The sequence below is a fragment of the Rhinichthys klamathensis genome, unplaced genomic scaffold (assembly GCF_029890125.1).
Source record: "Rhinichthys klamathensis goyatoka isolate OS25496 unplaced genomic scaffold, OSU_Roscu_1.1 h1tg000180l_1, whole genome shotgun sequence".
Lineage (NCBI taxonomy): Eukaryota > Metazoa > Chordata > Actinopteri > Cypriniformes > Leuciscidae > Rhinichthys > Rhinichthys klamathensis.
The window spans coordinates 3931357-3958616 of NW_026606708.1; the positions used below are offsets into that span (position 1 = coordinate 3931357).

The 27260-nt window shown below is 36.7% G+C and overlaps 1 protein-coding gene across 1 annotated transcript in view; it reads left to right on the forward strand.

Annotated features, from left to right (window-relative positions):
- Positions 1 to 27260, forward strand: part of LOC130094700 (nephrocystin-4-like) — a 187966-nt gene that overhangs the window by 28273 nt on the left and 132433 nt on the right. The window contains exons 3-5 of the mRNA XM_056261122.1: positions 9757 to 9920; positions 10766 to 10830; positions 24583 to 24741. Of these exons, the coding sequence (XP_056117097.1) occupies positions 9757 to 9920; positions 10766 to 10830; positions 24583 to 24741 (388 nt within the window). The remainder of the gene's footprint in view (positions 1 to 9756; positions 9921 to 10765; positions 10831 to 24582; positions 24742 to 27260) is intronic.

Genomic DNA, 27260 nt, shown 5'->3' on the forward strand with positions numbered 1-27260 from the left:
GAAGAAGGCTGATTTGTTGTTATGATCAAACATGGCCAAATAATGCTCCGCTGGTGCCATTTGAAAGATGATTCACATTTGTTATTAACAGAAGTCCATGAATTGTAGTGTTGAAGATACTTTGTAACTGTAGCCTGGCAAGCTACACATAGTTTACTGTAAATAAATGATGCAGTCAAGCTATTTTTTTTAAAAAAGTGGCAAGTTACTTATTAGTCTATTGAATCTATACTTAAAGGGATATTATCCCTTTACTCTTTTTTTCAAAATACAGTAAAAACAGTATTATAAGTTTATATTGTAAAATATCACAATTAACAATAACGGTTTCTATTTTAATATTTAAAACTTATTAACTTATGTTGATAACTTATTTCTGTAATGGCAAAGCTGATTTTTTTTTCAGTCTTCAGAGTCACATGATCCTTCAGAAATCATAATAATTTTTTGATTTTGTGCTCAAGAGTAACATTTTGTTTACAACTCTTTTGTAACATTATAAATATCTTTACTGTTACTTTTGATCACTTTAATGCGTCCTTCTTGAGTAAAAGTGTTAAAAATCCAACATTTTGAATGGTAGTACATAATATTGTTCACAAGTTGAAATTAACATTGAAATGCATATAATAATAATAATAATCATCATCATCTTTATTCTATAGAGCGCCTTTAAAAACAGTTTCTTAAATCGTTGCACACAAAATAAGCAGAACATAGCACCATGAATAAATAAATAAATTCATTAATTCATTAATAAAAAATAATTATAAAATAAATAAAAAATAAATTAAAAATAAATTAAAATAAATAAAAAATCAGCCAAATGCTATCAAAAGTATGTCTTGAGTTGAGCTTTTAAAAAAGTGAGATAAAGTGAGTAAAAACGTTCAACTTCAATCTTAAATCACATAAAATCTCTTTCAAAGACATCAAAAGCCAAATCTGCTGTAGTGCTGGAGTGTCCATCGATAGCTGCCACTAACAAGCAAGGTTTTCTTTCATTTGCCGTAGGACGGGAACAGTCAAATTACTGAATCCTATTGCTTTCACTGTACCACATATGATTTTTACCAAAATACATTTGCAACAGTGAACACCATGCAGCAATATTGAACCTAAATCACTTGCGGTAGAGTACAGTTTGAGATTCCAGCATCTCTAACAACTCACACAGGGGTTTCGTTAAAGGGTTAGTTCACCCAAAAATGATTTTTGGGTGAACTAACCCTTTAAATGTAGCATTGCTCAGACATTTTGTCAACTTAAGTCAATATAGCAGTGTCTGTTTTGGCTTTAATTTTTGTTTTACCTGACAAATGTCTGCAGTATCACTGTCCATGAGCTCCGATACCTGCAGAACCAGCCAATCAATTGACCTAAACTGCTGTGTAATATTTACAAATTTGTGACTAACAGATAATGTTTTTCTTTCATAAGACTTGCGTTTATTGAAGTACAGTACTTGCTTTCCTCTTCATTGCTGTTTAGAATGTCAGGGCTGTTTGATTTCGACTTGTTTAAGCTTTCCGCCATTTGTGCTTCCCTATGGGTTTGTAACAGAGAAATTTTGTCTCCAATTTAAATGGGTCGCACGACTCATGCTGTGCTTTCCCTCTGGTTTGTGCAGCTTTGTATATTGGCCTGGTTTCTATAGTCGAAACCGGTTTGCACAGTGCTGTCCGTTGGGCCAGCAGATAATTGGTCTGCACTGCACGGTTCAGTTGGGTAGCGCTGTTTCATCCCGCTTTTGGAGTGTTTGCCATTTACGCAACAGAAAACTGCAGCACTGTGGAGCAATTTTGTCATAATTTAGTCACAAAAGTTGTCATAATTTAGTCGCTTCGACTGGAAAAGTGGTCACTTTTAATGTCAGTCTTGGAACCCGGAGACATGTTGTTTGATCAGAAATACAGTAAAAATTTGATATAGGCTATTATTTAAATTAAAGAAAATGTTTTCTCTTTTAAAGTGCCGCTATTTAGCTATTTTAAAGTTGACTCATTTTTTTGAAGGTCTCCTACAACAGGTTTACATGCATCAAAGGTCAAAAAACACTTTCATTTTCTCATAATATACATTGCACATCACCATCACCATTTTTCAAAGATTCTCAAACGACTCGTCCGAAGATTCAGTCTCCCTAAACCCCTCCTTTCCGAGAGCACTGACTCTTACCACTGACTCTTTACATCCTCATCCTTTGAAAGAGTTTACTAAGAGAATTTTCTTTTGCAGCGCAGAAAACAGCGTCTTCCTCGACATGTATTACGGATGAGAGACTGGAATTACTGATAACTCGTTTCAGCAGTTCGAAATCGGTTCCATTTTTTGGGAGACAATAACTTTGATCTTTAAAACTTTGCAGACCTTTTACATTCACAAGCAGTTATATTACACACTGCATGAAAGGTAATATCTGAAAAAGCATAATATAGGGGCACTTTAATACATTTTAAAATATAAATTATTCCTGTGATAGCAAAGCTGAATTTTCAGCATCATTACTCCAGTCTTCAGTCACATGATCCTTCAGAAATCATTCTAATATGCTGATTTGCTGCTTCTTATTACAATGAATGTTGAAAACCAGTTGTTCTGCTTATTATTTTTGTTGAAACCATACATTTTTGAGGATTCTTTAATGAATAGAATAATAATAAAAAAAAAAAACAGAATTGTTTTGTAACTATGTAAAAGTCTTTACTGTCACTTTGATCAGTTTAATGCATTCTCTCTCTGAGTAAAAAAAAAAAAAAAATCTGTGGTTGTGTTATTTTATAGATTTATAAATTCTATATTGTTTTAAATGGTTTTATGTGAAATGTATACATTTCTTTACTAGCGTTTGATTTTTGTTATATATGGGACCCTGGATCACAAAACCAGTCACAAGTCTTACAGATATATTTGTGGCAATAGCCAACAATACATTGTATTTGTCAAAATTATCGATTTATTTTTTATGCCAAAAATCATTAGGATGTTAAGTAAAGATCATGTTCCATGAATATATTTTGTAAATTTCCTACCGTCAATATATAAAACATTTTTGTGAGTGAATGCAGCATAATCGAGAACATAAATGGACAACTTTAAAGGGGTCATATAATGCCATTTTTGTACAAGCTAATATGATTCTTTAGGGTCTAAATTAAAAGTTTGTAATATACTTTAGTTAAAAATTCTCATTAGTATTGTAAGAAAACACTTATTTTACCTGGTCAAAAACAGCTCTGTTTTCAGCACGCCGTTTCAGTGCATATGACTTTAAATGATAATGAGTTTTGCTCACCCCGCCTTTCTGTTCTGCGCATACACCGTTTGTAACACAATAACACAATAACCATAACTCGTTGTTCATTATAAACGTGGCATTGTGAATTATATTGAGAACATTGTACATAGAAAACATGCTGTAATGTACCCTGAGTGTAAACCGACGCATTCATCGTGAAGCGTGCAGCTAGCGATTTGCAAAGGTTAATATAAATATTAATATAAAGATTAATAAAACGTTACACTCACTTTAGTTCTTCTGAAGGTTCAGCAGGAACACGAATAGGTTCCGATCCTTTAGTCAGGTGCAGCTTCTTAGCAAAACCAGCTTTATACTGACCCTCCTTTATAAAGCAGTCCACTGAGAAATGATTCGCGCAAACATGAGAGCATTGATGTTGCTCGTGGGGAATATTCCCTTCGAAAACAAACTCAGCCACTTCGTCTTCAGCGGTTCGGATTTAGGAACATTAAAATGACTGCTGTGTTCGTTATTACACCCAAGAACAGAACACCACAATCGCTTAGACACCATTCTGCTCATAGACAGTGCTCCAGCATATCAACAATGACCGCGCCGATCCGCGCGGACTATGATTGACAGGACGAGCGAGGGCTGTGTTGAATCGCTGCTGTCAATCAACAATCGCGGGAGGGGCGTCCGAGCCTGTGACGTCACACGGTCGAACGGCTCGATTTGAGGCAGGGGAAAACATATAAGGAGATTAAAACAAAACCACTGGATGGATTTTTATCATTATATGATGGTTGTGTACAGACACTGCCAACACATATTTCAGTACAATCAACTTGTAAAAGTGCATGTACCATTATATCACCCCTTTAAAGGCGATTTTCTCAATGTTACAATTTTTTTGCACCCTCAGATTCCAGATTTTCAAATAGTTGTATATCGGCCATATATTGTCCTATCCTAACAAACCATACATCAATGGAAAGCTTATTTATTCGGCATTCAGGTGATGTATGAATCTCAATGTAAAAAAATTGACCCATGTGACTGGTTTTGTTGTCCAGGGTCACACACACACACACACACACATATATATATATATAATATATATATATATATATATATATATATATATATATATATATATACACAGTATATAATTAATTAATCTCAGGAGTTAACATATTAACCTTGGTAGCCCTAGTACCTGGTATTCCCCCCCCCCCTGTCAGCAGTGATATACCGTATTGTACAGACATAAAGAGTCTTGCCTTGGTTTTCATCTGCTGGACTGCAGCTGCAGACAGCATGAGCCCCTCGGCAAGAGCCCTGCGCTCTGATTCACTTTCACAAGGTTAGTCTCTAGAGTCTCTGTTTGTTATCTGCTTTCTGCTGCTTGCTTATACATTTTATATTCTCTCTTTCACTCACTTATATGCTAGGCGACTTACACAGTTGTAATGCAACATTTTCACAGTCTTGAACTCGATACTTAAGAAGGTCCCTTTTTAGTTAATGTGCCCATAACAACAAAACAGCCTCGCAATAATCCCTCTCGCTATGCATGGCAATCTCAAACCTGCCCCCAGCCTGCACTGGATCACAGTATAATGCTACTTTACTAGGACTTGGTGCCCTTGTGAATTTTACAGGGATATTTCACAACTCTCATCTTGACTAATGATTTGTTGACTGTGTTTTTGGAGGCGTCTGAACTAGTGCATACTATTTCTGGCAGACTGGATCAGAGGCCGTACTCTGATTGGCTTGTGAAGAGCGGGAGAGGGGAGATCTGTGTGTTGATAATCAAAGCATCTCCTCCTGAATTTCTGAAGACCATTTATTTTTATGAGGGTTTATGGAGTTGGCAAAGAATTAGGAGTCTTGATTGTGTCATGAGTGTGTGTTTTTGAAATGCCATTCTGTCCTGTCTTTTAGCTAATGTTCTCGCCTCACAATCGAATGGATTCACAGTGTACAGATTATTAGCTGCTAATGAGAGTCAGGGGTTCAGAAAATTGGACGTGCTCAAAAATTCAGGCCTGTGACTCACCATTTGAATATGATAACATGAGATTTCTTGGCAGGAATTTTTAGATATTGGGTAGTTATTGTGCATGATCATAGTCTAAGGTAATCAAAATATGTATAATTTAATAATGCAGTTGAATGTAAGTTTTAGGTCTCAAAATGAATATCTGAATTTTATTTTTATACTGTACATTATAATGTTATGATGCATACATCACTTGTAGAATTTATTAGTTATAGGTTCATTTTTTTTTTTTATTTAGAGAAAATACTATATAATTAAAAAATTGGCCGTTTATTCATTCTTGGCCAAAACAAGAAAATAATGATCTGTATAATTATTAGTATTGGCCTGATTTTTAATATCTGTGCATTCCTATCTGTGACTCTGCTGTGATCTAGACACTTGTATCGGCTCTTTAAAAATGAGAACATTTATTTCAGAACTAAAGGCAGAATGAATCATATCTCATGTGCATTTAGGAGAAACAAAGAAACTATTCTTCAAAACTTAATCAACAGTCCACTATGTGTCGAGAATATTCTAAAGCTATATTTGGTCTCGCATGATGGTGTGCATTGCAGAAAAATGGATTTAAAAGACATTGTGATGTATCATTGATGCTATTCTCTTATCTGTATCTAAAGCAGTCTGAAAGGATGAGTAAAAGAGAGGAGACCCTGCCTTTTAAATTGGAAATATGTATTCAGAGCTCTGACGTAACCAGCCGCACTGGTGAGCTGAGGGAATCATCTCAACCATACAATGCAAATCATTATTTCCACTAGAGAGAAAACACTTGGAGTACAAATTCATATTAAAATGTTTATTCTGCTCACTGCGGTTCATTTGAAGTTCAGAGTAAGACCAAAACAAGAGCATGTCACACAGGTTATGAGCAGAAGACAGGTAAAGTGATGAAAGGAGACATTTTTGAAAAGTTAGCTTTGTTTAAAATTTTACACGACCCTCGTTTCATGCTGAAAAACAGTGGTTGACCTGAAGTGACCTGCTGTTGCAAAAATGGAAAGGTTTAAATAATACATTTATTACTAGGCGATTAGTCTCAGCCCCAGACGTCACGCCCATGGACCGTTGGCTTAAAGTCTGATGCATATGGTGCACAAAATTGAAAACATTTCGGGAGTTTCGAAGTCATCATCTGATTTGTTAAATTCTCCAGGATTTCCTGAAGACGTGTGTTTTGTGTTTTTTAACTGTCCACTTGGAATCAAAGCCGTTGTGACGCCAAACCCCATCATGGAAGAAGAAAGCCATGACAGCTGTGACAATGAGCACATCAGGATCAACTACGTAAACGCTGGATTTTCAAAAACATGTGAAGTTCACAGCACCATTGTTGCAGTAAACTTGCATGACGTTCTTGAATGAATTGCACACTGTTTTGTAGGGAAATCGACTTTACATTTTCACGCCCCTAAACATTACGCTAAACAAAACAAACTGTGATTGGTTGCTTTTCATGCCGGTAAGACGTCCTCTTGGGAGGTCCTTAGCCAATGAAAGCTGCTATGGAGTCCAGTACTTCTGCCGTCAGTCTGAAGATCTGGCTACATTAGACTACTAGGCGCTAGCTATAGCTTAAAATTATATCTAATATTTTTTGACAAATAGTCTTTTGTTGACATAATAAATTTGTAATAAATAAATTTGTATTTGCGCTGGAATGCCTTAAAGGAGGTTTTTATTCTGATAGACCATTATCTTATTGGTTTTTTAATTTTCTTCAAGTTAGTATTTGATCAATTTTTTTTTCTAAATTCCCAAAATATTTAGTGATAGGTTTTTTTTAAATTAATGAGTAGATTAATAAAACACTTTCAAGGATAAAATTATAAAATGATCAATGCTTGGGTCTCTAATCAACCCACTCTGTAAGCACTTCTTTCATGGTTGTATCATATGTCGCTGTTTTCGTTGGAATTCTGATCTGTGTGAACCTATACTTTATTCTATGCTACTTTACTGCCTGTAAGTAGTGTAAATTCAATCAATGGCACAACCTCTGCTCTGCATTTCAACTAACCTCAAGTTTAAACCCTTTCAACCCACACAACCCAAACTTAGCAGGAGCTCTTGTGGTCTGATTTTAAGAATCAAGCACCATCGACCCACGTAGTCCGAAAAATCAGCCAGAGCACTTCTGCATGCTATTAAATCACTTGTAAATGGATGCATTTAAATCTTTGTTGGTATTTCAGGAACATGAGTTTGCCATGCAGAAAAACTATAGGCTCCATTAAAGATTAATGATCTGAATATTCAAGTATCTCTAGTGATTATGCTGTGGACATATTGCAGCCTGTTTTGTATTTGCAGTTACATGGACAAGGACAGGGTCATCTTATTGGTTTTCAAATGTGAGATCTTGTTCGGATTATGCATACAAATGACCTAAGTAAATATGACTCGCTGTGCTGCGTGTGCAGGAGGCTAGTATTGATTGTGCTCTGCTCTTCTGCCGATTTCTCAGAATTCTTTGCTTTGATGTTTGTGTAGATTGTTTTATTCCCCCCCCCCTAAAAGCCCCTTCTGCATAATCAGAGCTGCTCCTGCTATTGATTGGTGTGGTGTAAGTAGGTGTTTCTTGTAATTGTTAAACTGGTTGAGTGGTTGCTAGACTTTAATGGGCGCCCCATCTCTCATTTGGCTTCAAAGCTAAAGTGAGAAAACATTGTTATTCTGGGAATTGAATATTTCCTTGGGCTAAACATTGAACTTGCAGTCTGTGAGAGAATTTGTGAGTGTGTGAGAGATACATTTTTATTTTCTGCAGAAGACAGTTTGAGGCTGATGGAAATAGTAGGTGATGGCCTGCGTTTTCTCATACATCCCTAGTGAGATTCTTCCAAGAACCACAGGATGCCAGTCCAAGACTCTGTGTGCTCTTTTTTAAAACAAATCATTATGTCTAGACCTCCTCTTTAGGTTATTTTCTCAGCAAACCTCTGGGTTTCACTTTCCACTCATAAAGTTATGTTACAGGTTTAATATCCTCCTAAACAAATTTCTCACTTTTCTCCTCAATTTTTCATGTTCCCTAACCTTGTGTTTCTCTATCTGCTTTCTCACCCTCTCAGCTCAGATTCCTTTGTTTACTGTTTTGTTAGCGGTGTTTGCTAAAGCTTGTAGCACTATTATTATTGCTTGTATGTAAGGTTTGGGGTTTTTATTATTAACCCCTATCCTTACGTATTTAGGAATACACTTTGATGGGTGATAACTCATCCCTCAGTGTTTGTACATCCCTCATCCCTCATCTTTGTGGGTCCTCTCCATAGGCGTAATGGTTTTTATACTGTACAAACTGTATATTCTATCCCTTTACAATAACCCTACCCCTAAACCTACCCATCTCAGAAAACTTTCTGCATTTTTAGATAAAAAAAAAAAACTCATTCTGCATGATTTATAAGCTTGTTTCCTCACCTCCTCCTTATTGTCCCCACAGTGACACGAGTCCCCATCTGCATTCAAACACACACACACACACACACACACACACACACACACACACACACACACACACACACACACACACACACACACACACACACACACACACACACACACACACACACACACACACTCTCTTTTATATTTTTAAAAGAAGTCTCTTCTGCTCACCAAGTCTGCATTTATTTGATCAAAAACACAGTAAAAACAATAATATTGTAAAATATTATTACAATTTAAAATAGATGTTTTGTATTTTGAAATGTAATTTATTCCTGTGATGGCAAATCTGAATTTTCAGCATCATTACTCCAGTGTCTTACTCCAGGAGTCACTCTTACTCCAGGAGTCAGTCACATGATCCTTCAGAAATCATTCTATTATGCTGATTTGCTGCTCAAGAAACATTTCTTATTACGTATTATCAATATTCAAAACATTTGTGCTGTTTAATATTGTGGTTGCATTTTATTTTACAGTAAACGCTAGGGGTGTAACAATATTCAAACCGAACTGAAAAAACGTGATACACCACACACGGTACGTACCGCGGTACTCTCATGGCGCACCAAACGCCCCCCGGCCCTGCTGCCTTGGCCCAGTGTTGAGGTTGACCTCACTTTACCTTATGTCACAAAACAAATTTTTCTTCCTTGACATTTGATTAAATAATAATTATGAGTGTAACGGTACACGTATTTGTCCCGTGTCTTATACACATGAATGAACATCTGAAAGATACAGGACAACTTACTGAAACATAACATATCTTGTGTAATGCTTGTATCATCACAAAATGTATCACCCACCTCTAATCTGCTAAATGCGGCATGAGGAGAATAAATAAGGCATGAAGATATTAAGTTATTATAAACGTTAACATGATTATTTTCCTTGAAACAATGTGTATTGTGAAAAGTGCAATACAAATAAATTTGAATTTAATTTTGCATGAGCAAACAACATAAAATCTTGTCTGTTTTTTTTTTTCTAGGTGGTTTACTTCCACACTTCCCTGTGTTTGAACACTGTGGTGGCAGTGGTGGAGTTGGTGTGTACCAGGGCAGACGGTTCCCAGGATGCAGTGGGGTCAGGGTTTGGACTCCTCCAGCTCTTCACAGGCCGTGCAGACTCCAGCATCTCTCAGGGAGAGGGCAGGTAACGGTCAACATCTCAGAGCATTTCCAAAAATCAGAAAAATGACACTCCTTTTAATTCCTTTAGACTGCAAAACACAATCTCATTGACTATGCAGCAAATCCCGAAACCTGTAATGAGTGAATAAAGTGGTTTTATAATAATTCTCCCACTATTCAGTAGAAGAAATGTGTGCCTCTTTTAATGAGTCTGTAATTTCATATTCTCAGTGCCATACTGAAAAATGAAACATTTCTGTACAACACCGGAGTGTGTTGGACTTCTGAAATGAGTTTGAAGGGTCCCCTCTGAGTTTTTTTTTGTCTTATTTAAATTCATGCCACCAAACACATTCCCCTCCTTTCACATGTTTGGACTCTTTAGAAAAAGTCAGTGCTTTATACACTATTTTTATTTAATTTAATTTATTTTATGTTTTTAAAAGAAATCTCTTATGTGCACCAAGGCTCTATTTATTTGATTAAAAAAAAAAAAAAAAAAAAGTATTTTAAAATGATGGCAAAGCTGAATTTTCATTCATCATTAGTCTAGTTATCATTATCACATAATATTTCTGAAATTAGTTGTAAAATTCTGTTTTGGTGGTCAAGAAACATTTCTTATTGTTATGACAGTTGAAAACTTGTGCTGCTTAATATTTGATTATTTTGACCAATTTAATACAACCTTGCTGAATAAAATAATTATTTTATAATAATTCTAATTTATTATAAAAAAAAAAAAAAAAAAATCATACTGACCCCAAACGTATATTCGATCCATAACATAATCAACATTTATACATTTTCAAGTATTTTGACTTATTTATTTATTATTTTCACTTTAAACCACCATGTCTTTCTCAGGTTGAGTCTTTTCAATGGAACCCCCAGAGCCCTCCTGCACCCAATGCTGAAAGACCCTCTGCAGTGTAAGTGCAACCCTGAGCTTCACATTCAGTCAATAGTTCACAGTCCACACTGTTAGCAGCTCAATTCTGCTATATGAATAGTGGATTCAGTCAAAGTTTATCCAGATGAAATCAAAATGGACCTGAATTATTTTCTCAATTCAATGCCATAAATTTCATAAACATTTCATAAATTTCATTAACATTTCATAAACAAGTTGATGTATTCAGATTTATGAGTAATTGATGATATATTTGGGGGAAGAAAAAGTGACACCGTGGCCAAACCTTCAGTCTCCATGTTCTGGTCAAAAACACTCCTCAAAACTCTGTACCAGAGGCATTTTGGGTGGAATTAAAGTGAGACTCTGTTCTCATATCTAATTAAGTCTCTCATTTTTTCTCTCATTGAATAACCTGTCATATACCTAAATGCGTCACATTGCTGATTTGTTTCAGGTTGACTTTGATCAGTCAGTATGAATGTGGTTTTTAAAAGATGAGATCATTCTCAGATTTCTTCTAGGCAGTTCTCCATGAGTTTTTTAGTTCGGTACAGTAGATGGATGTTTCATTGATGCGATTACCCCAGCAGCACAGCAGGTATTTGAAGGCTTGACTGAACTGGCCCTATTTCTGGGAAAGCGCATGTAGTGAAAATTGACACTAGATAACATATTCAACTCATAGTCTCAAAGGAGTCAAACCGAGCTAGAGACAACAGCAAGAGCTTAGTAATAAATAGTTGATAAACAGCACTTTATGCTTTCTGACGCTAGTGATGAGAAACTATTTGCATGTGTGTGCATTTGCCTTTTTCAAATGCTTTCAATATTTAATCTGTCAGTTTGCCTTATCTTTCCCCAATTAGATTTGTTTCCACTTGAAAGAAAATTGAATTAGGACTATTTCTTGCAGTGCTGTTCTAAGCAAACAATCTCCATCATGACCGTTTCAGATCTTGTTTTCCTGTCTTTCCTGACACTAAAAGGTGAACAGGCTTCTTCTGTTTGAGGAGAATCTTAAATGTGCAAATTAAAGAAAATAGTTGGGACTCACCTATAAATAATTGAAGAGATTCTTGAAACAGATTTAAAAAGTAGTCTTAATTGCGGAATGTTCTTTAATGTTGGCCCTTTTTTGCTGTTGTGTTTGGCAGATTTTTCTTATCCTGGAAGATGCATCATTTGTTTTTTTGACCTTGTAAGTGTTACATGTGAACATATCTTATGAATATGTTCCTCTTTTTTGCCGTTTTTTAAATGGTTCTTTATACCACGTATACTGTTTATACAGTATACTGTTTTCTGTGTCTGTTGTTCTGAGAAGAATACACTTTCTTTTTCATTGCTTCACTGTGGTTTGGAAGCTCTCGAGTGGGTTTTCTTTTAAAGCCTTCAAGTGTCTCCTTCTTGGAAGCAGTTAACTGACACATTATAGTCATATGCGTCCATAGATGTTCTTCCAAATTCATGTAAATGAAAGGCTGAAAAGGCATTTTTCTCAGTTGACAGCAGCATGTGGTACTGAACAAAAAAAATGAACAAAGGATAAAAGAATGCATGATTTTTACGTAATTATGTTACTTATTACGTAAATAATACTTTAAATGAATATACTTAAGTGCAAACTGAATGTAATGTTTTCAAACCCTTGCTAAAATTTGCATATTCATTTTAAATTTGTATAAAATCCAATTCACCCTTCCCCCGAGAGTTTGATTGACAGGCAATCTGACCAATCATTACGCCGATATTATGTGTCCTTGTTTCTATCGGCCATTTTGTCCGACAAACAAACCATACCTTCTGATGTTTATTCATGCTTATTTCGTGATAAAACAAGTAGTAAGGAGGAAGAGATGATCAGTTCACATGCTGCTTGAATTGAGGCACTACAGCGATCTGTCCCGACACAGTAAAATATGAATTTCTTAAAAAATAACAATATATATATATATATATATACACTCACCGGCCACTTTATTAGGTACACCTGTCCAACTGCTCGGTAACACTTAATTTCTAAGCAGCCAATCACATGGCGGCAACTCAGTGCATTTAGGCATGTAGACATGGTCAAGACAATCTCCTGCAGTTCAAACCGAGCATCAGTATGGGGAAGAAAGGTGATTTGAGTGACTTTGAACGTGGCATGATTGTTGGTGCCAGAAGGGCTGGTCTGAGTATTTCAGAAACTGCTAATCTACTGGGATTTTCACGCACAACCATCTCTAGGGTTTACAGAGAATGGTCCGAAAAAGAAAAAACATCCAGTGAGCGGCAGTTCTGTGGGCGGAAATGCCTTGTTGATGCCAGAGGTCAGAGGAGAATGGCCAGACTGGTTCGAGCTGATAGAAGGGCAACAGTGACTGAAATAACCACTCGTTACAACCGAGGTATGCAGCAAAGCATTTGTGAAGCCACAACACGCACAACCTTGAGGCGGATGGGCTACAACAGCAGAAGACTCCACCGGGTACCACTCATCTCCACTACAAATAGGAAAAAGAGGCTACAATTTGCAAGAGCTCACCAAAATTGAACAGTTGAAGACTGGAAAAATGTTGCCTGGTCTGATGAGTCTCGATTTCTGTTGAGACATTCAGATGTTAGAGTCAGAATTTGGCGTAAACAGAATGAGAACATGGAACCATCATGCCTTGTTACCACTGTGCAGGCTGGTGGTGGTGGTGTAATGGTGTGGGGGATGTTTTCCTGGCACACTTTAGGCCCCTTAGTGCCAATTGGGCATCGTTTAAATGCCACGGCCTACCTGAGCATTGTTTCTGACCATGTCCATCCCTTTATGGCCACCATGTACCCATCCTCTGATGGCTACTTCCACCATGTCACAAAGCTCTAATCATTTCAAATTGGTTTCTTGAACATGACAATGAGTTCACTGTACTAAAATGGCCTCCACAGTCACCAGATCTCAACCCAATAGAGCATCTTTGGGATGTGGTGGAACGGGAGATTCGCATCATGGATGTGCAGCCGACAAATCTGCGGCAACTGTGTGATGCCATCATGTCAATATGGACCAAACTCCCTGAGGAATGCTTCCAGCACCTTGTTGAATCTATGCCACGAAGAATTGAGGCAGTTCTGAAGGCAAAAGGGGGTCCAACCCGTTACTAGCATGGGGTACCTAATAATGTGGCCGGTGAGTGTATATATATTAGGGGTGGGAAAAAAAATCGATATTGTATTACAACACAAAATGATTAATTTACCCGTTGTCAGTGTCACTGTCACTACCCATATCTACCATTCTGTTTGCGGGGGCGCTGTTCGAGTAAATAGGGGTAAAGTGGCGCAAACAGCGGCCGGTGAAGAACACAAGTTAACTAACAACAACAACAGAGAATTGCAGAAAAAAAGAGAAGCGAGAAGAATGGCGGAAAAAATAAAAAACTAATCAAAGACCCACCCGCTAGTTTCCACTCTAAAGTGTGGAGACACTTCGGGTTTTACAAAAATAGAGAGCGCAACGGCCGCGCGCGCGCACTCGCACTCGCACGTCTTCAAACAACACGAGCGCTGTCTTGCTCTCTCCCTCGCGCATATTAATCAAAATCAATTGACACGATAGTAAAAGGTCGGAAGACCGCAGTTTCACGTGGAGCATTTGGAGATTTTTAGAGATTAGAGACTCGCCTAAACTCAATGAACAACATCTCAACACTAAATTATAAAGGCCTGTCTCATATAGACGCCTGTCTCAAATACAAGCCGGTGCAGTTCGACGATTTGGGAAAATAAAAACCCGGGAAGTTTTACGGTATATTAATTCTCAATATGTACACATGCATTATTAATCTTGTGCCTAACATAATGAAAACGGCTTTTCCCCTCACAATGACAGTAAACTAATTATTACATTAACATGAGTCACGTTGCATAGGCTATTTTCAGTTCAAAATGGCGAAACTAGACAAAAGTATATTCGTGTGCCTTATTATTTTTGTGCCTGATTATTTCCTTATTCCTTCTTTTTCTTTTCAGTCACATATATCGTGATATATCGTTGATGAAATTTCTTCCAATATATTGAATATCGTAGATATCGCGAATCGTGATATTATCATATCGTGGACCACATATCGCCACAGAATTGAATTGTGAGGTACCTGTATCGTCCCACCCCTAATATATATATATATATACACACTCACCTAAAGGATTATTAGGAACACTTGTTCAATTTCTCATTAATGCAATTATCTAATCAAACAATCACATGGCAGTTGCTCCAATGCATTTAGGGGTGTGGTCCTGGTCAAGACAATCTCCTGAACTCCAAACTGAATGTCAGAATGGGAAAGAAAGGTGATTTAAGCAATTTTGAGCGTGGCATGCTGTTGGTGCCAGACGGGTCGGTCTGAGTATTTCACAATCTGCTCAGTTACTGGGATTTTCACGCACAACCATTTCTAGGGTTTACAAAGAATGGTGTGAAAAGGGAAAAACATCCAGTATGCGGCAGTCCTGTGGGCGAAAATGCCTTGTTGATGCTAGAGGTCAGAGGAGAATGGGACGACTGATTCAAGCTGATAGAAGAGCAACTTTGACTGAAATAACCACTCGTTACAACCGAGGTATGCAGCAAAGCATTTGTGAAGCCACAACACGCACAACCTTGAGGCGGATGGGCTACAACAGCAGAAGACCTCACCGGGTACCACTCATCTCCACTACAAATAGGAAAAAGAGGCTACAATTTGCAAGAGCTCACCAAAATTGGACAGTTGAAGACTGTAAAAATGTTGCCTGGTCTGATGAGTCTCGATTTCTGTTGAGACATTCAGATGGTAGAGTCAGAATTTGGCGTAAACAGAACGAGAACATGGATCCATCATGCCTTGTTACCACTGTGCAGGCTAGTGGTGGTGGTGGTGTAATGGTGTGGGGGATGTTTTCTTGGCACACTTTAGGCCCCTTAGTGCCAATTGGGCATCGTTTAAATGCCACGGCCTACCTGAGCATCGTTTCTGACCATGTCCATCCCTTTATGGCCACCGTGTACCCATCCTCTGATGGCTACTTCCAGCAGGATAATGCACCATGTCACAAAGCTCGAATCATTTCAAATTGGTTTCTTGAACATGAAAATGAGTTCACTGTACTAAAATGGCCCCCACAGTCACTAGATCTCAACCCAATAGAGCATCTTTGGGACGTGGTGGAACGGGAGCTTCGTGCCCTGGATGTGCATCCCACAAATATCCATCAACTGCAAGATGCTATGGGCCAACATTTCTAAAGAATGCTTTCAGCACCTTGTTGAATCAATGGCACGTAGAATTAAGGCAGTTCTGAAGGCGAAAGGGGGTCAAACACAGTATTAGTATGGTGTTCCTAATAATCCTTTAGGTGAGTGTGTGTATATATATATATATATATATATACACACACTGTATATAATTATATATATATAATTTTGATATTTTTTAAAGAAATTCATATTTTATATATATATATATATATATATATATATTTGTTATATATATATATATATATATATATATATATATATATATATATATATATATATATATATATATATATATATATATATATATATATATATATATATATATATATATATTCTTTTTCTTTATGTAGAATTAAAGTTTGAAGTACATTAAAGTGTGCATTCAATAGAATCAAGAACACTTCTTTTTCCACAACAAATAATTTAATAAGATATTGGTTGAAAGAAATCAACAGAAATTGAGCAGAAATAATCCACATTTTTTTTTGTCCTTCAGATATTTGGCTTAAACTAGTGGTTCTCAAACGTTTTTGGTCACGCCCCCATTTCAACTTTTAAAGGCAAGTCAACCATCTGAAGAAGAACGATTCAGAGAACGATTCAGTGCCGCTTTATAAAAGCAGAGCGCCAACCACTATTTGCGCACTTGAACACTGTTGCAACGGTCTTTTTCTGCGGATCGCCCCACACTTTGAGAACCACAATGATGTTTAAACAATGATGTTTATATAATCACGAATGACAAAACTAAACCAAGCAACTTTGTTTATAACGAGAGTGATGTAGATTTGTTGTTGTCCCATCAAACTGCTTGCTTTGTAGATGTGTAAATCTAGAGACTGAGCGCACCATATATGAGAGTGACTCATGGATGCAGTGTATCTGCAGGGTGTCCAGCTGTTGAAGTGTAGAGGGAGCAGCGCTGATCTAAAATTCTCTCTGAATCCAGCCTCTCCTTCTAGCTGTGTTTCTGTGCTACCTGCCATTCTGTCTCAATTATGCCTCTGCATGCTGGAGGGAGGAGATGCCCTGCTGTCTCTCTGAGAGTCTGAACCTCCTTGGGCCTCTCAGATCACACACAAACCTGCTGTCAAACACACACAAACATAGGTGCAAACATTCTCTCATATGACTTCTACATCAGCACACAGACATTCAGCCATTCTGTGCTCATTAATGCCACTGAAGCCACCTTCTGGATGGCGGAGAAACATTGGGAAAGTGGGAGGATGAGAGCAGTGCTTATCAACTGGTTTTTCCTCAGGATGCAGATTTTATGTTAAACATCACACGATAACCCAGTTCAGTTCTGTTTAAATCAATTTAGTTTGATATTTATTCAATTTAATTCAAATCAGTTTTATCGATTCAGTTTAAGCTTAATCCAGTTCCATTTGATTTTATTTAAACTTGATTCAACTTAAAACTTGATAAACTTGATTTTCATTTTATTTGGCTCAGTTCAGTTCGTTAATTGAACTCAATTTCGAATGAAATTAGTTAAATTCTAATTTGATTCAAATAAGTCTGTTTTGATTTAATTTGAGTTTACCTCAGTTAAGTTTAATTCATTTTCATTAATTAAAACGAATTCAGGTTATTTTGGTTCTCCTCAAATAAATGTAATTCAGTAGTTTAGTTCAGTTCAGTTTGAATTGTTTTACACTTTTCCCAATACAAATTTATTCAAAGCAGCTTTACAAATAATAGTGAACAAGCCAAATGAACCACAATAACTTGGAAAAAACCCTTAACAGATGTTTAGGAAGAACCATGGGAGAATTCAAGATATTTTCTTTTACCATGTATTTTGAAGTTTTTCTAGGATGAGAGCATTCCATATAACCTACCCATGTTTCCCTAATTTGACATGTTTCTACCGTTTGACAGATTTTGATTGGATGCACGACCTGTGATGTCAAAAAAAAGACATTTATTTTGCTATACTTAACTTAATGTTCAATTATTTGCATGGTTGGTTAAATCCAACCCCACCCCCCCATCCTGGATTGATTTTTCCCTGCTTTTTGCAGCAGAACATTTTTTGGATCACGACCCACAAGTTGAGAACTACTGGCATAGAGGACGTGTAAACAGCACTGGCAAAGCCTAATAATTCTGGCTCATTGAAATCTGTGCTTTATTTGATGTGTTTGTCTTGGCACATGTGTTTGTGTGTGTGAGTAAGAGAGACAGGGAGAGCTGTGAGAATGAATGAGCAGTTTTTCATCTCAGAAGATTAGAATGCCTATTTTGACACACTTCAGTGTTTGTTGATGGCTGATTTTGACAAGCACAGTAGTTTAGTCACTCCTTCAGAATATAGAGAAATAGATGCAAAGCCACGTTGATGTTACATCTGCTGTCCCTTCACCCGTGAAAGAAATGCAAAATAACCTCGAAAGGCCAAAAAACCAGGTAATGTAAAATGAATTGTTAGATTATAGGTTTAATAATGAAGTTTTCACTGGGAATCAGCGACAAAGCTGGTGGACAGAAAGCTGAAGGTTCTGGTACACTGATTGCTATTTTATATTTTAATGTTAACATTATAGTGCTGTTTTTGAAGCAGTGGCCTAGTGGCGTGTGTGAATGCTTCACACATGTTGAGCCTATATGGAGATAAAAGTTTGAATCTACACTGCAATGTGTCCTGATCACTTTTTCCAAAAAAGGAAACCAGAAAAAAAAAAAAACTCTGCTTTTTATTTTATTAAAATAAAACAAAAATAAATACACAAACTACCTTCCAGAATGTTTTTCTTCTTCAAAGAAATTAATACTTTTTAAATTGATCAGACATTTGTGATGTTCCACAAGATTTCTTTTTCAAATGCTGTTCTTTTGAACTTTCTATTCAACAAATGACATTTCAAAATATAATGAAATATATTCTAATAATACTTCACAATATTACTGTTTTTTTTATCAACCTTGGTGCGCATAAGAAACTTCTTTCATAAACTTACTGACCCCAAACTTTTGAACAGTAGTGTAATTGCAGTAATATTACACCTTAGCAGGTATCTCATTTATACATATATAGTGAAACAGGAAAATACACACATATATTTAAAATGTATAGGCTAGTGCAGCATCATTCCATTCTGCAGATTGTCCACCAAAATCAGTGTAGAGAATAGAAAAAGTGGGCTGATTCTTTTTCGGCCTGCTAATATGTAATCATTAGAACAGAATGTTTATTTGCTACTAAGTGGATGTTTTTTAATCCAATTTGTTGTACTATAATTGTACAGATTGGTCCATTAGATAAGTAATCTCAGCAATTTTGTCACCCTACTTGTGATTGAACCTGTAACCTTTCCTTTTAAAAGCCCTGATCCTTAACCATTAGGCAAGCTCCACTCAGAGGCATTATTGAGAGTGAACAGAATGACATACTGCAGCTCAGTGATTTGCGCAGCGGCACAGAGTAAGCAAAGTGCGATTGCGGCCAATTAAAATGAGTTTGTCTGATAAAGTGACTGTGCTTGCTCTCGGACAATGGCATTGTTCCAGAATGTGTGTGGGCCTTTAAAGGGTCGTCTTTTTTCTTCTTTCTTTTTCTTTCTTTCTTTCTTTTTGGAGTTTGTCTGGTAATGTTTAGTACATTTTAAATCCATAGCACAGATTTCCCTTCCCCAAAATCGAAAGAATATCCAAAATAAGTCAGCATATTCCGCCGTGACCTGGTCGTTTGGTATGTGAATGAAAATATGTGTGGTGTCACCTGGCACCAAGTGTATGCAGGTGTCACCGACATCCATTTCCTCAAGTCAGATAGGTTTGTGTGTGCACACGTGTTCGTTCCATTCAGAACCAGCCGGTGTTTTTTCCAATTCAGTGGCAGTGATGCACGGTTCTGTGTAATATGGGTTCGAAGTAATGGAGCGTAATGTGTGAGCATGTCTCCATGTCTGGAATAAATAGCCTAATGAAAAATGGAGAGCTCTGCTGAAATGTAATGACGCAGACTGGCTTGAGTGGGCCTCTTTTTCAGCGGTTTCACACCAGCCTGCTCTTTCTTTTACACAGATGTGCACAACAAAGAATAGCACATAAGCAATGAAACTGAAAATATATGGAAGGAACCATGTCCAGTTGTGCTGTGGGAAACTTTTCTTTGGCCTTGTGGACACATCTAAAAGCCTTATATAATTTCTTACGTGTGCTGCCTTTGCGAGATTTCAATATCTAAGCGTTAACTTCACTCATTGTTGTTGCTTTGCCTGAGAACATAAGATGTAAAGTGCCCGTTTTAAAAGTAAATAAGATTTAGACCCTCAAATGGGGTTCATGTGGATATTTTTCCTTTGCTGCGAATGTGTCTGACAGTAAAAGTATTCTCAAAATAATGTAGAGTGGGAAAAAATGTGGTGAAATTAAATTAAAGTGGAGATTGCTGCCATACAAAATAGTTGTCGACTCTAGCATGAAATGAAACTCTCCACTTGTGGCCTTGCATGTTGTCCCATTTCTATAAAAATATCTCTTCGTTTTTTGTAATATTCTATGATGGTGAGTTTCAATGGGTGCAGTCAACAGCACAGATTTGACAGGGATGTTTTTCTTAGTACAGGACACAGTGGTTCAACAATGATGTGTAAACCTTGGGTTCATATAAATCTAGATTTTTCTGTGCTGTGGGTTTTGACAGTATCCTGCTTTTGATCTGTGTATAGATATTAGTGGTGCTTGCTAAGACAAGCACCATTATTATTATTGTTCATACTTGAGGTTAGACGTTAACTTAAAGGGATACTCCACTTTTTTTGGAAATAGGCTCATTTTACAACTCCCCCAGAGTTAAACTGTTGAGTTTTACCGTTTTTGAATCCATTCAGCCGATCTCCGGTTCTGGCGGTACCACTTTTAGCATAGCTTAGCATACATCATTGAAGTGGACAAGACCATTAGCATTTCTAAAAAAAAAAATGACCAAAGAGTTTCGATATTTTTCCTATTTAAAACTTGACTCTTCTGTAGTTACATCGTGCACTAAGACCGACGGAAAATGTAAAGTTGCGATTTTCTAGGCTGATATGGCTAGGAACTATACTCTCATTCCTGCGTAATAATCAAGAAACTTTACTGCTGTACCATGAGTGCAGCAGGCGTAATGATATGACGCAGCACCTGAAAATAGGCTACCTTCCGTCAACACAACGGAACTATTTGCAGGCGCTGCGTCATATCATTACGCCTGCTGCACTCATGGTACGGCAGTAAAGTTTCTTGATTATTACGCAGGAATGAGAGTATAGTTCCTAAATGCTAATGGTCTTGTCCACTCCAATGATGTATGCTAAGCTATGCTAAAAGTGGTACCGCCAGAACCGGAGATCGGCTGAATGGATTCAAAAACGGTAAAACTCAACAGTTTAACTCTGGGGGAGTTGTAAAATGAGCCTATTTCCAAAAAAGGGGGAGTATCCCTTTAAGTGTGTAATTTTCCCACACTGTTTGAGCTACAGACATAAACAATACCTCAAACTGTGTGGCTTGAATAGGAGACGTGATATTACTTTTTAGACTTATTAGCTGAAATGAAGGATGTATGATGCATATATTTATGTACAAAACTGGGCAATAAATTCCCATAAACTAACACTGAAGGAGGGACTAGAAATGAACTGTTATGAACTGGAAGACTCAGTAGGATCCATTTGCAGCTTTATTGAAGGAACGTCAAACAGGCAGGGGTCAGGATACAGCAAAACAGGGAATTCAGAGAGCAAGCACAGAGAGTAGTCAGGTAACAGGCAGAAGATCATGGCAGGCAGCAAGAAACAATAATCCAGGGCAATCCAAGTCAAGACAGGCAGCAAACAGGCAGTAGTGAGATAACAATCCAAAGTCAGCAAACAGATCAGCAAGATAGGGAAAAACGCTCAGTGATTACAGGCCGTGGCAATGCAATACTTCGCAGTGGTCTTCTGTTTGAGTGTGGTTTATATGGAGTGTCTGAATGAGATGCAGGTGAGTGTGCAATCAGTCCCAGGTATGAAGTAGGGATGGGACGATTACCGGTTTCACGATAAACCACGATAAAATCTCCTGGCGGTTAGTATTATCGTTTAAAATTTAATTATCATAAAAACCGTGTTTGATTATCGTGATTTTGAAAACTCGCGGTAAATCCTGGCCAGCCAGAATCAGAATCAGTCTGACGCAGGCGCGAGCACTCAGCAGGCGCGCAGATGCAATGTTGTTTTTTTTTGCGCGAGAAGACATGGTGGAAGGCAGTGACAGCGCACGGAAGATTTTTCAGCCATCCAAGAGGACAAAATCGGAGGTATGGTCTTATTTTGGCTATTACAAGAGTCCCGAGGGCAATTTAATAGAGGATGGGCACCCTGTCTGCAAATCCTGCAAGAGGAAAGTCGCTGGAAAAGGGGGAAACACGTCAAATCTGCTAAGTCATCTAACGTTACGTGACAACCACCCACTGAGTTAATTTTTACCTTAATACCACAACTAACTTGGGCAAATAATTAGACAAAAAATGTATTGGAGATCAATTATTTCATTATCTCACTTGTAATTATTGCAAAGCTTCCGCGAAGAGAAAAGTTTTACAGCAAGTGGATTTGAGCATTCATAGTAAACGTATTACAGTTTTATTTTTTACCACAGAAATAATTTCAGGGACATGAAATATTGAATTGTGATTAACTTAATGTTTTTAAATCTTACCGGTTTATAAATCCATTATACAAGTTACAGTGTCCAAATCAATCGTAAAGTAAATGTGATCACTACAACAATATTATAGTAGTATTAATACTAAAGTACTCTGATTTAATTTTCAATACAATCAAAACTGAGACGCAAGACATACACATTTGAATGAAACCAGAGATTGCGTCCACGGTGATTCGAGACAGGATGTGCGCTGTGTAGTGCGTTGCTATTTACAACAGTCATTATAAGTATTCCAGTAGTTTAGTCACCCTGACCCAACCAACATATTTTGTTCATTTAAAGTGTGTGTGCGTGTGTGCGTGCGTGCGTGTGTGTGTGTGTGTGTGAGAGAGAGAGAGAGAGAGAGAGAGAGAGAGAAAGTGATTTATTATTTATTAATAATAATAATATTCAGTCATACACACATCCATAAGTGTTATTATCATTATTAATGATAGGGTTTAATGACGGGTTCATTTAAACCTGCACTAGGAAAACTTATACCTCTCACTCTTAGGGCTCCATGTTAATGTTAATATAATGTTTATGCTTAAAAAAGTGCATATAGCTGCTAATTGTATTTTTTGTTTGTTGATTTTCAAATGTTTTCAGGGTGAGCATCAGTTCTTTTTGAACATTTCCATCTCATTTTAACAAAACCGTGATAATATTGATAATCGTGATAACTTTGGTCACTATAATCGTGATATGAAATTTTCATACCGTCCCATCCCTAGTATGAAGCATTATGGGAATTGTAGTTTTGTGAAGTGATCAGTCTGATGTGGAGTGCCCTCTGGTGACTCTCAGGGGTACTCCAGCTGGTGATCGTTACATAGGTACTACTTTGACATCTAGTATGACATCAGAATCCAAACTTTACTTTTTAGCACACCTGCCAATGATGATTGAATTGACATTTCTAACATTTCTACATTTCTAACATGAATAATTCTATATATTGCATATTTGTTTGTTTTTAATAATATTTTTTTAATCAAAAGTTTGGGGTCAGTATGATATCTTTTTGTAAATAACTGAATTGCTTTATTTAGCAAGGGTGCATTAAATTGATTAAATGTGACAGTAAAGACAGTAATTTTTTTTATTTCAATTTTGACACGCCCAAAATTGTAGTTTTGAGCTTTCTATTCGTCGAAGAATCTATCACGGTTTTTACAAAAAGCAGCACAACTGTTTTCAATATTGATAATAATGAGTACCAAATCAAAACAAATTAGAATGATTTCTGAAGGATCATGTGACACTGAAGCTTTTCGATCAAAGGAATTAATTACATTTTAAAATATGTTAAAACATAAAACAGTTATTTTAAATATGAATAACATTTCATAATATTACTTTTTTACTTTATCTTTGATAAGAAAAAAATCTTACCACCCCCAAACCTTTAAATGGTAGTATGTATTTTTACTTAAATTAAAAAAATATATATTTGTTGTTTTCAACTGTTTTATTTTTTGTGTTTTTTATTTTTTTTTAATGGCTAATTGGAATGAATTAGAATGAATTCCAATTGGAATGAATGAGTAACTGGCAACTATGATTTATTTCCCTATTCTATGATGCGTTGCTGATTGTATCTATTACAGTAAGTAACACCTAGCAACCACCCAGAATACCCTAGCAACCCTTAAGCAAAACCCAGAACATCTTATGAGCCACTTGGCAACTCTTTTGCATTGTGGTGGTGAGTTTTGCACTCTTAGAAAATATGAAAATCTAGAATTGTGGCATATTCCTGTGAAGTTCAACAGTAATCATGACACTCTCTTTCTCTCTCTGTAGTGAATGCTGTTTTATCAGTGATGGAGGGCTCTCAGCTGCTCTACTCCATACAGCCACACCCAGCTCTCACTCCCATCATGCACCTGCTCCCACCAAACATTCTAGTATCTGGACATGACCGCATCCCTGGCGTTGTGTTCTCCACGGACACAGGCACAGGTAGGCTTACCCACAATGCCCCCTCTCAGTTTATCATTTGAATAGGAATAAAGAGAAAAGGCATTAATGTGCTAGATGTTTACTGCAGTTATAAAACAATCAAATGGCATTTGATGACTGCTCATCTGTAATGAGAGAATGTGTTGCCATGGAGACAGCAGAAGGAACTCTAGAAGCCTCATGAAAGAGCGCTCCCCGTTTCTCAGGACGTTCCCTTGATTAGCTTTAGAATCGCTTCATTCCAAACCAGGTCATAAATGAGACTCTGAAGCCGAAGTATTTGAGCCTTTTCACAAGTTTTCCGACTCAAAGCACTGTGCTCATGACTCATCTCTTTTTGGATTTTTGTTCTGAGCTGCTTTCAGGGGTGGGGAAAGACAGACTATATGAACAGTAGTAATGAACCGTGGTGGGTTTCACAGAGGAGAAGGGATTGGAAGTTGAGCAAAAATGTCGCGCTAATCCTCTAGCACTTCAAATACCTCACAGGGAGCGTGACCCACGACCGCAGTTTAGATCCGCAGAGGGACGCAGGAAATTAGAGAATTATTCCACAGTGATATTTCTATCTCCCTCTCTCTCTCACCCTCATTATAACCGATGAACAGATGTAGGAATGGGATTCCTCTGGAGCAGGTTTCTCTTTGAACTGCATCTGAAATGTTTGAGTGCTATATTCTGCATCCTCCTGGGCCTCCACACAGACTGAAAGAAGAGAAAGAGAGATGTTTTCCCCCTGACTGTTAATACGGTTAATAAGACATGATTCGAAGCAGTTTATTCCAAGATCCAAAAGCAATATATTCCGTCTGATAATGATTCTTATAAACTTTTCTTGAGTGGGTGTTATAAAAGCCAAATTTCACGAGCCGCCTCTTGATTTTATTGCTTTAATTGTATCTAAGTGAAAAACCACCTTCAATTTTCCATTCGTCTCAGCACATCATTGATCATAACACTGTTTTGTGACACACCCACCAGTTTTGTGTAGGTTAACAGACATCAGTGTTTCCCACAGGATTTTTTGAGGGGGCATGCCCCCTCGTAAGAAAATTTTGTACATTTTAAATTTAAATTCATAAATCTGGTGCACTTTGAGAGTTTAAAATTAAGAACTCCAACCCATATTCAGTGTGCAAATTGAACAAAGAATATAGTATGTCCCAAAGCTTGTGCACTCTTTTGGTACACACTCAAAAGTATCTACTTTTTCTTAACAAAAAGAGTACATACTTTTAGGTCATAGTATAAGTAGGTGATTTGAGATGCAGCAAGAGCCTTATCGCTCTTTCGATTTTAGTTTGTTTAACAGCAATGGTGCAAAACAAGACATTAAAGACCTTTTATGTTATTATAAGAAGTTTAAATATATTTTCTGGCCGCCACAGTGTCAATGGGAAGCTCTGAAATCTATTTGTGGCGGTCAATGTTGATATTGTGGTGGGACGCCACATATAAATCAATGTATGCTTAATGCCTGATCTCATGATCTCATGAGAAAGTTTCTGTTGTTCTGTAGAGAAGAGGGCTTCCCAGGGGAGGTTCAGATGAATTAAATATGATGAGCAGTGTTAAAATGATTATTTAGTATTTCATTTAATATTTAATTTAATATTAATATTTATTGCCATCAATAATTAATTTGAAATAATGATTACCTATTGACAGCCATAATAAAAATGTGTAATATGTAATTGGGTTGTAACAGTAGAGTCAGTGTGAAAGTATTACATATATTATTTAGCTATTTTATCAATAGGTAATAATTAATCATTACCTATTGACAGCCAAGTTAATAATTAATCATAATAATTTTTCATTGCTGTTTCAACCCAATTATATATTAGGCATTTTTATTATGGCTGTCAATAGGCAGAGTCAGCGTGAAAGTATTTAATTTATTATTTACCTATTTTATCAATAGGTAATAATTAGCCATTGCCTATTGACAACCAAAGTAACAATTAATCTTAATAATTAATAATTTTACAGCCATAAATGTCTGAAATGTAACCGAGTAGTAACAGTCAGTTTGAAATTCTGTACTTCATCTACTACTTTCTAGTTGAAACTACTTGAACTACTTGAAATAACACTTTTTTTTCATTTGTTTGTTTAATTATTCTACATGACATTTTATCACCTAATATTACTTGAAAGACTTCATGGTGTATTTTTACTTTTTCAAATGAATTTGTCACAGGACTATTTAATTGGGCTTCAGAAAATATAAAAGGTGAATAAAAGTAGTAAGCCACTTTCAATGAAAAAGTTTTAACCTTGAATGTACACATGTATTATCTACCTCATTAAATATGTATAGTTCAAGCTGTGAAAAAAAACAATAGAATGATTGAGAATGCAAAAGTGTGAAGTTGTGAAATACATTGTATTTATGGAAAGGTTAGCATTACTTAAAATCTCAGGTGGTATTTGAAGTAAATTAATATAGGTCTTAGGAGTTAAACTAATAGAAGGAACTCCTGAAGTACCCATAATTTTAAAAACAATAGAAAAAC